General features: G+C 38.3%; 3 protein-coding genes across 5 annotated transcripts in view; 1 reads left to right on the plus strand and 2 right to left on the minus strand.

The window, feature by feature from the left end:
* WWC2 (WW and C2 domain containing 2) overlaps positions 1–2,864 on the plus strand; it is a 215,654-nt gene extending 212,790 nt beyond the window's left edge. For all 3 annotated transcript variants that reach the window (XM_079141845.1, XM_079141846.1, XM_079141847.1), the window contains one exon: positions 1,360–2,864. In XM_079141845.1, coding sequence (XP_078997971.1) covers positions 1,360–1,426 — 67 coding nt within the window. In that variant the 3' untranslated portion in view covers positions 1,427–2,864. The remainder of the gene's footprint in view (positions 1–1,359) is intronic.
* CLDN22 (claudin 22) lies at positions 2,705–6,786 on the minus strand. Its single transcript, XM_079141861.1, has one exon. The coding sequence runs from the start codon at positions 5,873–5,875 to the stop codon at positions 5,213–5,215; it is 663 nt and encodes a 220-aa protein (XP_078997987.1). The 5' UTR covers positions 5,876–6,786; the 3' UTR covers positions 2,705–5,212.
* A 26-nt stretch (positions 6,787–6,812) lies between these two features.
* Positions 6,813–16,274, minus strand: LOC306662332 (putative claudin-24). The gene has a single exon (XM_079141862.1). It carries the CDS (start codon positions 8,008–8,010, stop codon positions 7,348–7,350), a length of 663 nt encoding a protein of 220 aa, XP_078997988.1. The 5' UTR covers positions 8,011–16,274; the 3' UTR covers positions 6,813–7,347.
* Between the last annotated feature and the right edge of the window lie 815 nt (positions 16,275–17,089).

Below are 17,089 nucleotides of genomic sequence, written 5' to 3' on the forward strand. Positions count from 1 at the left end.
CTCTCTAAGATAATCAGATGCCTCATCTCTCTCCATTTGAGTCATGGTATCTCTCACCAGGTTGGTCCCTGCCTTAGCAAGATGCTGACTTAAAGAATTTCCCTGATAATTGTGGGCTCTTCTGTGGGGTCACTGGGAAGTTTCCATACAGAATTTTGGCCCTTTTGAATCACTACTATCTTATTTAGAAATACTTGGATTAAAAGTGGTCTTTTGTTGGAAATCCCCAAAGGGAACTGGCTTGGTCTATAGGTGATGTGCCATAACCAGAATAGATCTTCTTTTTCTTGTCCTACCTTTAAAAGGCAAAGACTCTCTTGATTGTAAAAGGAGTTCTACCTGAGGAAAAGATCTCCCATCCAGGCTTGTGGGGACACTGCTGAGTTCTTAGAACTATGTTAATGCCAGGATATTTTTTATGGCTGCATTATAATTATCCATAACAGTGGGATTCATTATGCCTTATTTGTTCATGCATGTAACATGGTCTGGTCAGTCTGATTCCCCTTACCCTTCCCTCCTCCTTCCCCCTGTTCTACCCATTCTACTCTGCTGATCTCCCTTTGTTATTGTTACTTTAATTAGTTAATTTATGTATAAAAGTATGATCTGTTGTGGGATACTTGTACATGGACAGAGCATAATTTGGAAAATTCCATTCCCTAGTACTTCCCCATACCCTCCTCAGTGCCCTCTCTCCCTCTCAAACCCCTTCCTCTACTCTACTGGTCTCCCTTCTGTTTTCATAAGATCCATTTTTCTTATTCTATTTTTTCCTTATTCTCTCTAGCCTCCACATGTGAGAGAAAACATTCTACCCTTGACTTCCTCTCACTTATTTCACTTAACATAACGTTCTCTAGTTCCATCCATTTACCAACAAATGACATAATTTCATTTTTTTATGGCTGAGTAAAATTTTATTGTGAATTCATACTATATTTTCCTTATCCATTTGTCTGTTAGTAGACACCTAGGCTGGTTCTGTAACTTGGCCATTGTGAATTGCACTGCTATAAATTTTGGTATTCACATATCACTAGTATGCTCGTTTTAGTTATTTGGGGTAAATAACAAGGAATAGCATCATAGTTGGATCATACATTGACTTCATTCCGAATCTTTTGAGGCATCTTCACACTGCTTTCCAGTATGCTGATTTGCAGTCCTACCAATAATGTCAAAATGTACTTTCTTCCCCCTGCGTCCTCAACAGCAATTACTGTTATGTACATTCTTGATGTTTGCCATTCTAACTGGAGTGAGATGAAATCTGTGTCATTTTGATTTGCATTTCCCTAAGGATGTCAACCATTGTGAGCATCGAGCTGAAGTCAGTGTTCTCATGCCCACCTCTAGGGAGAAGATTGCCTACTTCACCCGAGCGAAGATAAGCATCCCGTCCCTGCCGGCTGATGACGTGTGATTTCATGGCTTAATAAATTGTTTCTCACCTGTTTACTTCCTTAGGGAGGGCAAAAGACTGAATATTTGCTTTATTTTTTCTTTCTTTCTTTCTTTCTGGAATTTTTTTTTTTTGGTAACATAATTGTCAACTCTTAAAGAACTTTCATTTTATACCAGATTTTCGACATATTAATTTGTAAAGTACCTTGAATGTAATTCTTAATTGTTTCAGAAAGAGAAACATCTGATAACAAAAGTGGGATAATCTGGCACACAGATGTGCAGTGCGCGTGGTGTCCCTGCAGTGGCCTCTGTCACGTACGTGGCTGAGAGGCAGTACCGGTGTCCACCCGTGAGCTGACTGCTGGGAAGCAGCTTGAGTCAGCAGTGTTTTGGGCTTTTCTTTGTTTCCTTGTGAGGAGGCTGTGAAGGTGGCAGCAGTGCCACGTGATGGTTCTGAGCTAGAGAGCAACTCCTCCTGTTGGAAGCGAGCACAGAACTGAGCCCCCCCGAAGCGGGTGCTCTGCCCGTTTCCATTTCTGTGTCAGAACACTTCAGTTCCTCAGAACAGCTTCCTCTTTGTCCTTTTTGCAGTTGTCTCTAGACAACTGTACTGAATGTAAGGATATTAAGAATGCAAAGAAGCAGTGCTCCCTACTGCCCTGAAGATCTTGGGATTCGTGACACTGAGGGCAAGGGAGAAGAGAGGAGCACACCAGTTACCCTAAAATACACTACAGGAGTGCATCGAATGAACAACTGCCACTTCTGACTGCACCTGAATTTGCAGGTGTTCCAGAGTGAGTTTCTGGCCTGCCACAGTGCTCTGTCCAAGGCATGAGGATGGTGCCAGCAAGAGGCATGTGGAGGCCTGGGTTCTGGGGACAGACAGCACTGTGAGGTGGAGGGCCCACGTTGCACTCATTTGATGAAGCCAAGAACAGAGGAAAGGGTGTGTCTTGATTGAAGTTGCCAAAAATAAATAGTTTATCAAACAGATTTCTAACATTTATTAGAAATTACTTTGCAGCTCTCATTTTTAAGGGATGCTATCTGTAATTTGTGGTGAGTAGTTGGGAAGCAAATGAAAGAGTGCCTGGGAGGGAATTATTAATTTGGAGTATAGTGTAAATCATTTGTTTAAAGAGAAGGAAAGAAAACAGCAGCAGAAGAGAAAAAAAAAAAAAAAAAAAAAAAAAAGCTGCTCTGGATGAACAAGTTTGGCAGTATAAACTGACTAAAATGTCCTGTTCTCCAGTGTAGAATTTTAGCTGACACAGCCCAGGCACTTCTTTAAAAGAAATAAGTCCTCAGTATAGCTTCGCCACTATAAGGCTTTTACAATACATAGTCTTTAGGCAATTTAAGCCATACTTATTATTCAGTGTGTTATACTGGAAGAAGCATTTTTTGGGTTAGCCATCTTGTATAACAAAGTAAGTCAATTTTTTTTTTTTTTTAAGAAATGCAAAGTCATCTTAAAGAAGAAAAGATTTTGTTCCTATGCTAGAATTCTCACTAGCAAAAATTTTTATTTTCTTGAAACTAATTATACATATTTTGGAAAGTTTATCAGAATCAAAGCCCAAATTAAGCAGTTTCTGAGCCTAAAAGTTTCTTTTTTTCCTAAATATTTCATCACTCATATGCAAATTTCTCGGAAGATGTAACTGGATGTGACACCTACCTTGAACAAAACTCAGCCTAGTGACGGACTGTATAGTCCTTCTAGACTGCCCAATCTAGTGTTAAGTGACTAAAGCAAACTAGAAAAAAAATACCATTCATCCTTGTTGAGGTCAAATGTGAAAGAAGTTTATTTAATATAGAGTTAAATGAAGGTCAGCTGTTTTCAGCTTCTTAGTTTGACCATGAAAATGTTTATAGAACTTGTGTAGTTGTGCCGTACGATTTTATTTTCTTCATTTATTTATTTACGGTCTTATTTATGTTCTGTTTAATATATAGTTTGGTTCTGGCCATTTTAAATGTTTGACATAGAAGAGGCTATATTGGAGTATTTACAGCTTTATAAACTTCACCAGATTAACTGTTAACTTTTTGTAATACAAAAAGTTTCAGACAAGTATTAAAGAATAAAATCTGTCTTGGGCTGGTAGTTAACAGTGTGACCAAGAGACTTTTGGTTTTATTTTATAAAATTTGCTTATTCTAACATGAGAGGCAAACTCACTTTAATATAATCCTTTTCTACACTTTAAAAATCAGCAATAGTGTTATGTATTTATAGGCAGCTTTTAATACTCTTGTCATATTTGTACTAACCCAAAAGATTCACAGTGACAAAACATTTTACTAACGTTGATCACAAAACCATATGGACAAATATGAATTTTAATATAAATACTATTTTAAAAAAGTAGAATTTATTCTGCACAGGGTAAAAAGAATGTAATATTTAGTTCTCAATTTTGAATTATCAGTATGTTATTACAATTTTGTATATCAGAATCTTAAGTGTTACAGGTACAAAAAGAATATTACTAGCCAAATGAACAAAGTTTAGCTGAATCTCTGTAGCATGCAAATCAAATAAATTTAAAGTCTTTTTTTTTTTTTTGCTATGGCTTTATATTATATTAAATATCAAAAGCTCAGGATTGAACTAAATATTTTAATCAGGTTAAATTCTGAATATGTTCCTGTTTTAATTTGTCCTGTTTGTCAAAGTTTGCAAATATATCACAAAGATTAACTTTGGTTTCTGCACTTTCCATGTGTTTGCGGATGGAAAAAAAACTCAATTTTTTAAACAAAGATACATATTGCCTAATACTTTTAGTGTTGCTTATTGTTTAGTTAATATCCCTGATTCCACAAACACAAGAATTTACTTGAACTATGTATCAAGCAAATGTAAAATGTTCCACAAAGAATTCCCCAAGCCAGAAGTTAACTGAATAGCTCTAGTTTGGACTTGTATGTATTGCTGATTTTAAAAAGAAGAAGAAAGATGGAGCATCTTCATTGTGCTCTGGCATTTCACACCTATGCTGGCAATATACCTTCTGCCCACACACACCAGTCTAGACCTATCTGCCGTGCCCCCTGTGGCTGCTCAGAGCCAAGGGAGGGTAGGATGGTTGACCACAAAGTGAGCATAGGACACAGAAGCAGAAGCACATTTGTATGGGAGGTTCTGCATGGATCTTCCAGAACACAAGATTGCCCTCCTCTGCTTGAGGACATTAATGAATGTAACTGGCTTCTGGAAAAGGCTCCATAGAGGCACTAAAGCCCCTGATTGAAAAAGATGTGATGTGTCCTGTGTCTCTCACTTCTAAAGCGCTTAAATAGCCAGCAATTTTTTAGTGTAATCAGGCATCATGCATATTTAAATAAATATGCAGCAAGATCTTAGTTTCATTATTATAGGTTATCCTAAAAACCTGAAGGAAGTGAGTGATTAGCAGTAACATTTTTTCCAGTTACCAAAATGATCTGTATGAATAATACCTTCAAAGATATATAACTACTAAAGTAACATTTCATTTACCCATTTTGTGCAATCACAGAGCCTGTTTTAAAATTGAGAGAACTCTTGTACAGAAATGAGTGTGATTACTATTAGGTCTTGATTGATTTTGGTCCAAGTAGAAAATAAGTGTGGTTTACCAGTCTTAGAAAGAAAATGTTTTTTAAGAAACTAGTAGTCATGGGGGGGGAATGCGTTTTAGATAATCAAAAGCATAATGAGTGGGTGACTGTGTAGCAGGAGATCCTACCAAATCCAGAGTTGAGTATGCATCTCCTTGAAGAGTAGATACCACTAATCCCTCCTGGCTTAGATTTTTGGATTGGTGTTTTTCATCTCCAGTTGTTGACAGTGATCTTGCATTTCTGCTACTGCATAGTGACCAGAAGCTTCAGGAGCTGGGGTCGAACAGACTGCACAGTGAAGCAGACACCCTCCTAGCAGAAGAGAAAAGCCAGCAGACCAACCAATAAAGAGGGCTTCCCCAAACTCCCACCTGGGAACAATCTCTGGGATGGTCTCATCCCAGAACTCCTCAACTGTCAGGTAGGCGACCCAGGAGACTGGAGCAAGGGCTGTGACTCCCGAGGTCCAGAGCAGAACTCCTCCCAGGATTAACAGTCGCTTCTTGAGATCTTGCTGTCTGTCTCCAATTCTCAAACAGTCCAGACCAAACCCTGAGACCAACAGGCCCAGGAACCCCAGCCCATTCGACAGAAACATTAAAATCCTGGAGATTCTGAGTTCAGCTGGCAAAGCTAGGAAGGAATCAAAGTCCTTGCATTGCCTCCCCACTTCCTCTTGGATGACGCAGGTTTTCCAGAGTCCCATGGTCCAATTTTCCATTTCATTTAAGTCCAGGTTGAGGTTCTTCCAATGTGGCAGGTAGTTTGTAAGGCAGGATAAAACCCATCCCAGCAAAGAAAATAAAAGTCCAACAGACTGCAGTACTATTCTAAAGACTAAAGCCATCAGAAAGTCCTGCCAGAATTAGCCAACCCTACTCCTGCCCTCTGGTTGCTATGAAGTGTGACACTTGAGTTATCACTTGTGGAGTTCATAAATATTTTTTCATTGTGTATCTAGGAGGACTCTTGCCAGAGTTGTTATTGTTTGATTTCATGATGAAAAGGTCTCAGAAAAGGATAGGGAAATAATTCTGCAAACCAGTAATGCCAAGGTGTGGCCGAGATCATGTTCACATCCTATGGTCTGAATTCTGTAGAAAGCACTTTGTTGGTGAAATAAAATTAAGTAGTGCTAATCCTCCTTTCATTGTTAAGGTATAAATGACTTTCTTGTTGTTCCTTTTCTAACAAATCAAAGAATTAAGAAGTCTAAATGCAAAAATGTTTAATTGAAGGTTTGGGTTCAGCTCCTCCTGCTTTCTATCATGCTAATTGCACCTGTCAGATTTTCATCTGTGACACATCTCACATTTCAATGTGTATGTTATGATAATACTGAGAGTTTTCATTTTTAAAAAATAGATTCAAGAGAAGTATTTCTTAGCCAAATAAATCAATCTTATCAGAAATCTCCAGACCTTAAGTCAGGCCTGTTTTTTAAGAATCTCTGGCTGCATTTAACACCTACCATACGAAACAATACTGAACTTTTAAATATCAAGTCTGTTTATCTACATGCCTTTCTCTTAAATTCACTGGAGTGTGCCTAAGCACTTACTCTTTTTGTTTTGTTTTTTTCTTTGGTGAAATATGCTTTCTGTGCTGTGGAAATGTTAAGCATCAGAACTTTGTATATTAGGATCAACATCTCTGATCAACACTAAAGTATTTATATTCCTGTGTTAGTAATTTTTAATTGCACTTAGGAAAATTGTAATTCCAGCAAATGAACTGACAATATCTAGAGGTTAAAAAAAAAAAAAAAAAAAAAAACAAAAACCTTTGGAATCACCAGGTACTGAAAACTATCTGTCTCATAATATTAAACAGGGTGCCCAGGAATTTCTAAATACAAGCCACATTTGTTCAAAGAGGACCAATTATTCTTATGGAAATGACACTTTGGAATTGGATTAGCATGTGGTTTTACTATATGGTGAATAGTTCAGATTGTTGTTATTTTCTTTAGAAGACCAACTCTCATTTCCAACTACTAACAAAACAAAAAAGCTTTCCAATACAAAATGAACATATTAACATTCCAGACTGACTATGTTGGACAACCACCACCACATATTTATTTAAGTAACCAGATCAATGACATTATTTTCCCTCATACCTATGTAATGCTTGCCATTATAGTTTTCTTTTAGATAGAAGACTTCCTGTCCTTCATCTCCAGATTTGGGAAGAAAGAGTTTAGTATAGAAAAATAGTCATGGAGCGAGAAAATGTGAGCAGCACAGATTGAGTTACTTAACAAAGACCCCTTTGTCATCATAGGTGGTGCAGAAGATGACTGACCTTGTCAGCATCTTACACTTTAGGATCTGTAGTTCCATTTTCCAGATAAGGACACCGAGTTTGCATTTCTGCCACTGCATAGTGACCAGAAGCTTCAGGAGCTGGGGTCGAACAGACTGAACAGTGAAGCAGACACCCTCCTAGCAGAAGAGAAAAGCCAGCAGACCAACCAATAAAGAGGGCTTCCCCAAACTCCCACCTGGGAACAATCTCTGGGATGGTCTCATCCCAGAACTCCTCAACTGTCAGGTAGGCGACCCAGGAGACTGGAACAAGGGCTGTGACTCCCGAGGTCCAGAGCAGAACTCCTCCCAGGATTAACAGTCGCTTCTTGAGATCTTGCTGTCTGTCTCCAATTCTCAAACAGTCCAGACCAAACCCTGAGACCAACAGGCCCAGGAACCCCAGCCCATTCGACAGAAACATTAAAATCCTGGAGATTCTGAGTTCAGCTGGCAAAGCTAGGAAGGAATCAAAGTCCTTGCATTGCCTCCCCACTTCCTCTTGGATGACGCAGGTTTTCCAGAGTCCCATGGTCCAATTTTCCATTTCATTTAAGTCCAGGTTGAGGTTCTTCCAATGTGGCAAGTAAGTTGTAATAATGGATAAAACCCATCCCAGTAAAGATAATGAAAGCCCAACAGATTGTGTTGCTATTCTAAAGGCTAAAGCCATTGCAGCAACTCTTTACAACCTTGCCACCCTATAGGATCTGCTGTCCTTTGTGGTTGACAGTAGTGTGACGATCTTGCTTCTATGCTGCCTGGAATATAAGCTTTGGTCATTAACTCTTTGGGCTCTCTGAAGTGTGTTTTTGTTCCTCCTGAATATAATGTTTCATGTAAAGGACGAAGGACTCTGTTAAAACTATGAGTTAGGCTTTCTGATAAGGATTTGATCTGTTACCTTCCAATTTGCTTGGTAAAATTCTATCCTCAATGCTTGATGATTATAAGTCTAAGGATGAACAAAGAGGGCTCTATGACCCCTCACCCTAAAGTACAACAGAAATCTTTGTGCTTCAATATGGATTAATTAGATTTTAAGTGGTGATAAAAGGCCAGCTCTTTCTACAACAGGACTTCATTGTAGTAGCTGAATCTGAGATTCCAGGGATGCAAAACAAGGCCTTGTAAAGAAAGGTAGACTGTTTCCCTATAATCTTCATTCTTCTCCAACTTCCTTTACCTACACAAGAGACTGGCCCATGTTCTTGAGTGTCACAGGGACTTGGTTGGGACTTGGCAGAAAGATTTCCCTTGAATTCCTTTGAAAGGTAGAGGCTGGTTCACTGGGTTAATTAAAATGGAAAGAACTGAGGCTGATGCCCAGAGGTGCTAAGTGGGGAAGGGAGAATCCTCCAGTTTTTACCCTACCACTTTTTCTGTCTTCACTACAGACTCCAGGTAAAGCAGCCTGTCTTGGTATCTAGAGAGGTGTTTTCTGTCCAGAGCCAGTGTCTTCTTCATTTCAGCTGCAAAGGCAGAACACCTCCAGGCAGCATGACTCCTGCCTCTTCCAAGACAAAAATCTCTGGTGTGGAAACAATATCTACAATGGAACTCCACCTTTCAGGCTGTTTCTCATGTTTTTGGGTCAGACCACACCTTAAGAGCATACCTTTGCAGAGCATGACCCTCAGAGAACACAAGGCCTCGGCATCAGGGTCACTTGCTCCAGATTCTCCAACTCTGGCATAGCTCAACTCCTCTCTAAAGGCCCCACACTGAAAAGACAAGATTGATGGGCCAAGAGAACATGCGCATTCTTAAGTGAAGCTCCTGCTGGAACATTCTAGCCATGTAAAGCAGCTCTGCCCATCATGTTGCAACAAACTGAGTTCGATCCAAAGTCAGAGAAGATCTCTTATGATGTTACTTAGTAGGAGATCAAAGGGACATGTCCCAGGTCCCAAAGTATCCATTGGGTTAGAGAGGGGTGATACTTCATCTTTTCCCTCATCTTTCTTTTTAATAGACTCTAATTTTCTTTTTTTAATTTGTTCTTTTTCTATATACATGATGGTAGAGTATATTTTAACATACATTCATGGAGTATAACTTATTAGGATCCCATTCTTGTGGTTGTACATGATATGGAGTTTCATTGGTCAGTATTCATATATGAACATAGGAAAGTATGTCTGATTCATTCTATTGTCTTTCCTATTCCCATCCCTCCACCCTTCCCTTCATTCCCCTTTGACTAATCCAATGAACTTATATTCTACCCTCCCTTCATCTTGTTTGTTAGTATCCATGTATCAGAGAGAACTTTTGGCCTTTGTTTTTTTGGGATTGGCTTATTTCACTTAGCATGATAGTCTCCAAATCCATCCATTTATCTGCAAAAGTCATAATGTCATTCTTTTTATAGCTGTGTAATATTACATTGTGTATAGGTACCACAGTTTCTTTATCCATTCATCTGTTGACTCCTAGGTTGGTTTCATGGGTTAGCTATTGTGAGTTGAGCTGCTATAAATATTGATGTGACTGCATCACTGTAGTATGTTGGTTTTAAGTCCTTTAGGTATAAACCAAGGAGTGGGATAGTTGGGTCAAATAGTGGGTCCATTCCAAGTTTTCTGAGGAATCTCCATAGTGCTTTCCAGAGTGGTTGCACCAATTTGCAGTCCCACCAGCAATGTATGAGTGTACCATTTTCCCCACATCCCTGCCAACATTTATTGTTGCTTGTGTTCTTAATAATTGCCATTCTGACTGGAATGAGATGAAATCTTAAGAGTAGTTTTGATTTGCATTTCTCTGATTGCTAGAAAAGTTGAACTTTTTTTCATATATTTGTTAACCAATTGTATTTCTTCTGTGAAGTACCTGTTTGGTTCCTTTACCCATTTATTGATTGAGCTATTTGTTTCTTTTTGGTGTTAAGTTTTTTGAGCTCTTTATGTATCCTGGAGATTAATGCGCTGTCTAAGGTACAGGTGGCAAAGATTTTCTACCATTCTGTAGGCTCTCTCTTCATGTTCTTGATTGTTTACTTGACTGTGAAGAATCTTTTTAGTTTGATATCATCTCATTTATTGATTCTTGATTTTACTTGTGCTTTAGGAGTCTTGTTGAGAAAGTTGGTTCCTAAGCCAGCTTGGTGGAATATTGGGTCTACATTATCTTCTGGAAGGCACAGGGTTTCTGGTCTAATGCCTAGGTCCTTGTCCACTTTCAGTTGAGTTTTGTGCAGAATGAGAGATAGGGATTAAATTTCATTCTGCTACATGTGGATTTCCAGTTTTTCCAGCACCATTTGTTGAAGAGGCTATCTTTCCTCCAATATAAGTTTATGACACCTTTGTCTAGTGTGAGATAACTGGCTTTGGGTTTAGCATATGTTGCTTTTACAATGTTGAGGTATGTTCCTACTGTCCCTTGTTTTTCAATTGTTTTGAATATGAAAGGATGCTGTATTTTGTCAAATGCTTTTTCTGCATCTGTTGAGATAATCATGTAATTATTGTCTTTTAGTCTATTGATATGTGATGTACTACATTTGTTGATTTCCATATGTTGAACCAGCTTTGCATCCCGGGGATGAACCCCTCTTAATCATGGTGTACTATCTTTTTAATATTTTTTGTATGCAATTTGTCAGTATTTTATTTAAAATTTAGGCATCTGTGTTCATCAGGAATATTAGTCTGAAGTTTTCTTCCTTTGATGTGTCTTTGTCTAGTTTTGGTATTGCAATGATACTAGCTTCATTGAATGAATTTGGAAGTGCTCCCTCCTTTTCTCTTTCATGGAATAATTTGAGGAGAATTGATGTTAGTTCTTCTTTGAAGATCTGATAGAACTTGACTGAGAATCTGTCTGGTCCTGGGCTTTTCTTTGTTGGTAGGCTTTTGATGGCATCTTCAATTTCATTTCTTGAAATTGATCTGTTTAAATTTTCTATGTCTTCCTGAGTCAGTTTGGGTCAGTGATATGTCTCTAGAAATTTGTCAGTGTCCTCAAGATTTTCTATTTTATCAGATTATAAATTTTTAAAATAGTTTCTGATTATCATCTGTATTTCCATAGTGTCCATCATTCTATTTCCTGTTTTGTCATGAATTTAATAATTTGTTTTTTTCCTTTTTCTCTTGGTTGGCTTTGCTATGGGTTTATCAATTTTATTTGTTTTTTTAAAGAACCAACTTTTTCTTTTGTTGATTTTTTGAATTGTGTTTTGTTGATGATGTTTCAGTTTCATTGATTTTAGCTCTGATTTTAATTATTTCCTGTCTTCTGTTGCTTTTGGTGTTGATTTGTCCTTCTTTTTCTAGGGCTTTGAGATGTAATGTTGCATTATTTATTTGGTGACTTTCTATCCTTTAAATGAATGAACTCAATGAAATGAAATTTTCTCTTAGAACCACCTTCATAGTGTACCAGAAATTTGGGTATGTTGTGTCGCTATTCTCATTTACTTCTAAGTATTTTTTTTTTTTATTCCACCCCTGATTTCTTCTGCTATTCATTGGTCATTCAATAGCATATTATTTAGTCTCCAGGTGTTAGAGTAGTTTCTATTTTTTTTCTTTTATCTTTGATTTCTAATTTCATTTTATTATGATCTGATAGAATATAAGGTATTATCTCTGTTTTTTTTTTTTTTTTTTTTTTGAATGTGCTAAGAGTTGCACTCTGGCCTAAGATGGTCCATTTTAGAGAAGGATCTATGTGCTGCTGAGAAGAAAGTGTATTTAGTCATTGATGGATGAAATATTCTGTGTAGTCTGTTAAATCTAAATTATTGATTGTATTTTTTAGTTCTATAGCTTCTTTATTTCACTTTTGTTTGGAGGATCTATCCAATAAAGAGAAATGTGTATTAATAGTCATCCAGTATTATTGTGTTGTGGTCTATTTGATTCTTGAAATCGAGAAGGGTTTGTTTAATATACGTAGATGCTCCATTGTTTGGGACATAATTATTTATGATTGTTGTGTTTTGTTGATTTATAACTCTCTTAAGCAGTATGAAATGTCCTTCTTTGTCCCTTCTACTTAACTTTGGTTTGAAGTCCACTTTATCTGATAAGAGAATAGGAACCCCTGCTTGTTTATAAGATCCATGTAAATGTTGTGGTTTTTTTTTTTTTTCCCCCATCCTTTTACCTTCAGTCTGTGGATGTATTTGCTTATGAGATGAGTCTTTCGGAGGCAGCTATTATTGGGTCTTGTATTTTAATCCAACTTGCCAGTGTGTGTCTTTTGATTGATGAGTTTAGGTCATTTGCATTCAGTGTTATTATTGAGAAATGATTTTTCCCTGTCTTTTTTATTTATGGTTTTTAATTTGAAATAGTTTCTCCTCAGATTGACTGTTCTTCTAGTATAGCCTCTCCCTTTGCCGGTTTTCAATTTTGTTTTCATTTCTTCTTCATGACATATTGAGTATGTTTTGTAGTGCAGGCTTTTTGGTTATTTTAACTTCTGTCTATCATGGAAGGATTTCATTTCCTCATCAATTCTATAACTTAATTTTGCTGGATATAGGATTCTTGGCTGGCATACATTTTCTTTCCAAGCTTGGTATATATTATTCCCAGACCTACTAGCTTTGAGGGTCTGGGCTGAGAAATCAGCTGAGATCCAGATTGGTTTTCCTCTAAACTTGACCTGTATTTTTCTCTGGCAGCCTTTAAAATTGTACCTTTATTCTGTATATCAATCATTTTCATAATAATGTGCCTTGGTGTGGTTCTGTTGTAATTTGCATTTTTGGGGTCTGTAAGCCTCCTATATTTGATTTTCCATTTCATTCTTAAGGTTTGGGAAATTTTCATTTTATTGAAAAGATTAGACATTCCTTTGGTTCATATCTCTGAGCCTTCATCTATCCCAATAAATCTTAAATGTGGTCTTTTTAGCTTACCCCATATTTCTTGGAAGTTCTGTTCATGGTCTCTTAACATCTTTTCTCAATGGTCAACTTTATTTTCAAGATTATATATTTTGTCTTCATTGCCTGAAACTCTGTTTTCCAAGTGGTCTAGTCCTGCTGGTGATGCTTTCCATTGATTTTTAATTTGGTTTATTGATTCCTTCATTTCAAAGATTTCTGCTTTTTTTTTTTTCAGAATCTCTACCTCTTTATTGAAGTGATTTTTCACTTCCTGTATTTTCTTTCTGATTTCACTCGTATACTCCCCTTTATCTCACAGATTAGTTTAACTGTGAACATTCTGAACTCTTTCTCTGACATTTCATCCACTGTGGTGTCCATGGATTCTGTTGTTGAAGTAAATTGGTTTGTTTGGGATGACTTGTTTGCTTTCTTTTTCATGTTGTTTGTGTGTCTTCCTGTCTAATAGTATGGATGTGAGGCAGCAGAGATTCTACCCTGTAGACTCATAGTGTCCCTGAAGTTTTCAGTACCTCACAGTTTAGGGAGAGACAAATAATAACAACAACCAATGCAAACAATATACAGCATTAAACCAAATAGTTCCTGCTATGACATTTACAATGTTGACACAATAGATAGAAATGATATGATCAGTTATTGCCCACAGTAAAAAAAAGTAAGTTTGCAAAAGGGTTTACAATTTTGAATTGTGAAGAGGCAGTGAACAGAAGTAATAAAGGTTGTGATAATTATGAGGAAGGAGAAAAGAAAGTAGAAAAAATTAAAGGATGGGTGCCAAAGAGCACCATAGAGTTTGACTATTAGCAGAAAAAAAGAGAGAAAAAGAATCAAGGAAAACAGATAAGTGAGAGAATAATATATATAAAGTAAAAATTTTTAAAAATAAAAGAATACAAAATAAAACTGAAATATACTAATTAAACATCCTAGTCCTCAAAATAGTGATCCATGAAAAGTAATTGCCCTCAAAAAATAAGAAAAGTGAGAATAAATAAATAAATACGTATCAGTGTCCATGAACCATTTGGGTCACAATTAAACAGAAGAGAAAATAGAAATAATATTGATAGAAATTTAAAGAACTGTTTATGTTGGAGTTCAAGAAGTTCTCAGCTTCCTTCCTCAGCACTGTTAGGTGGGGTAGGATGGAATGTGATGTCTGTTCCATCCTCTTGGTGGCCTCTGGAGGGTGAGAGGAAATCCTGTAGGCAGAGCTCCTGGAGGCAGGGTTTAGACTTAGGTAGTCTCAAGGTTCTTTGTTGAATGGTAATTGGTCTGAAGATCTTAAATCAGTGCACCTCCAGGGCCTAGCAGTTGCCGGACCACACTGGGAGACTCCACCCCAGGGATCTCCCCTGGGTTCCACTCATGCAAAGGAGGAGCCAATCCTTAGTTCCCTCCATCACCCACAGATCCTGTGTTTCCTGGTCTCTCAGGTTCAGTCTCCAAACTCAATCACTTCTATCCCTGCCCTTTCAAATTCTCGGCTGGTCTAGTCTGTTCCAGCTGATCCTGCAAGCCACTGGACTCAAGGGGTGGGGGAGCTCAGTGGGTTTCCGCAACCTATATTACCCTGTGTATATCCCTCTCCATGTTTGATTTTCTTATAGTGTGGGTTTGCCAGGCCTGTATTTTGGGACCAGCTCAGGTGTTCCAGGAATCAGCTCCCCCAGCTGCTGACCCCCATGCTGTGACTGCAAAATGGCTCCTTTCTCTGTCCTCCATGGGCAACTGGGAGAGATGCAACTTCTTTCCCGCATGAGAATTGTGCAGCATTCCTTTCAGGTTAGTCCTGCAATGTCTTTTGTTTTTGATCTCTCTGTACCCAGGCTTCCTAAAACTGTGGGTTCCTTTAATTCCCTTATCCCTCCACTTTGCTGGAGTTGGTTCGGGGGATGTGATGACACTGGATGTGATGTCCTTATTACATCTAACATCCTCAGTCCCTGATCTGCATTTAACGTTCTGTATTAATTCCCAGTAAGGCCCCTTTTGTTTTTGGAGTTCTTTCACCCACCTTGTTGAGAAGCTGCCTATTTGTTTTCTTGATTTCATGTCAGAGCAGCCTGGAAAGTGACTCCTCTATTCTGCCATCTTGAAAAACCTCATCTTATGTTTTAAAAAGCTTGCCAGGCTGGAGGTACAGGTCAGTGGTAGTGTTCTTGTCTAGCATGCTCAAGGCCTAGGGTTCAACCTTTACCACCACAAAGTCAGTTTGCCATAATTTTTACAAATTTTCAGAATCCCTTAGGATGTATTGATGTCCTTAGTGTACAGGAATAAGACCATGAGTGCACATAAAGAAAGTGCTGGAGGTTGGTCCGGGGCCTCATTACCAAGAGATGGGGTCATGGTGAGCTCAAGCTTCCCTTCCAGCGGCGGTCAAGATGATGAAAATTCTGAAGCGCAGTTACTAAAATAGATGAGGCAAAGATCATTACTATTACATGGAAAAATTTTTATAAAAACATGATGGAATAGTCTGCTTCATGAGGTAGTGAGCTTTCCATCCTGGAGGTATTTAAGGCAAGAGCAATTATGATCTGCCTGGGTGGTCATGGAGGAAATTTCTCCTGTGATAGGAATTTTAGACCTGGAGAAACTCCAAGCGCCTTCCCAACTCCTTTATTCTTATAGTATTTGAAACTTTTTTTTTTTTTTTTTTAAGCATCTCCTACCAATTAGGCTCTAAGTGCTAAAGATATAACAAATAATATGGATGTGGTCTCTACCCCTGACCTGTTAGGCACACATTCTAGGAGCAAAGACCATTAGTAAACAAGTAAATAAATAAGAGAATTCACAGAAATTAAAAAAAGCTGAATGTGAGTGTCCCTGGAAGGAGAAATAGCCCTAAGACAGGAGTCTGCTTAGTAGAGGAGCTGGGAAGCTCCCAGATCCGACCCGGAAGAGTTCTCATCTCCACATTTTTTGTGCATTTGCTACTGAGGCCTTGTTGCCCCCATAGTGGAACTAGGAGTGAAATCCAGCCAAAAGACAGATATTACCACTCATTGTCCAATGTGGACAGCTGCATTCCCTGTCTCAGGATCCTTAGTCTATATACATCATATAAACAACCAAGAGGTCGGCATAGCAATAGACTAAAGGTTACATCATCAGGGAAAAAATCATTTCCACATATTTGCATGAATCTGCAGTTTGGGTGAGATTCAATAGAGATGACTTGTACAGCTCCAAACAGTGTCAGCTCAAATGAGAGAAACAGAGGATCCACTTCCAAAATGGCACATGCATGGCTGACTATCAGCCAGGACTTGGCCGGGCAAGGATCAGGAGCCTATTTCTTTCCACGTGTTTCTTCACAACATGGTCAAGGGCCAGCCTCCCAAGAAGGTGAAGCAGTAGCCATGTCCCCTTTTGTGGCCTGTCCTAAGATATAACACCTCTATCATACTCAAAGAGGAGATCAGACGTGGTCTCTGGTCCAGGTGGAGGGAACATAAGTGCCATCTCTTGATGGAGAAGCAGCAAGTTCCTGGAAGAACTGATGGGACTGGAAATATTTTGCAGCCATTATTGGAAAATAAATGTCATGGAAAGTAAATCAGTCCAGCCTGTTACTGAAGCCATTGACCAAATCTACATTTGAGGAGATGCATGGTAAGTCTTGCATAGAAAGTTGGGCTTTATCTTCATGGATGTAAGTTTTTATGCTCAAGACCAAGTTTATGGACACCACCAAATAGTCTAATCGTGCAGACCTTAATGGGTTTGGCACAAATTCCTGCCACTGTGTACCCTCAGCTTCCTATTCTGCCCTTCTTGATAGTCCAGGGCTGATGCAGAGAAAGGTGCCCTTGGCTGTTCCATTTCTCCACCCTGACATCTTCTGGTTTCTTTTCTGCAAGTGACCATG

Source organism: Sciurus vulgaris (assembly GCF_902686455.1).
Source record: "Sciurus vulgaris genome assembly, chromosome: 5".
Taxonomy (NCBI): Eukaryota; Metazoa; Chordata; class Mammalia; order Rodentia; family Sciuridae; genus Sciurus; species Sciurus vulgaris.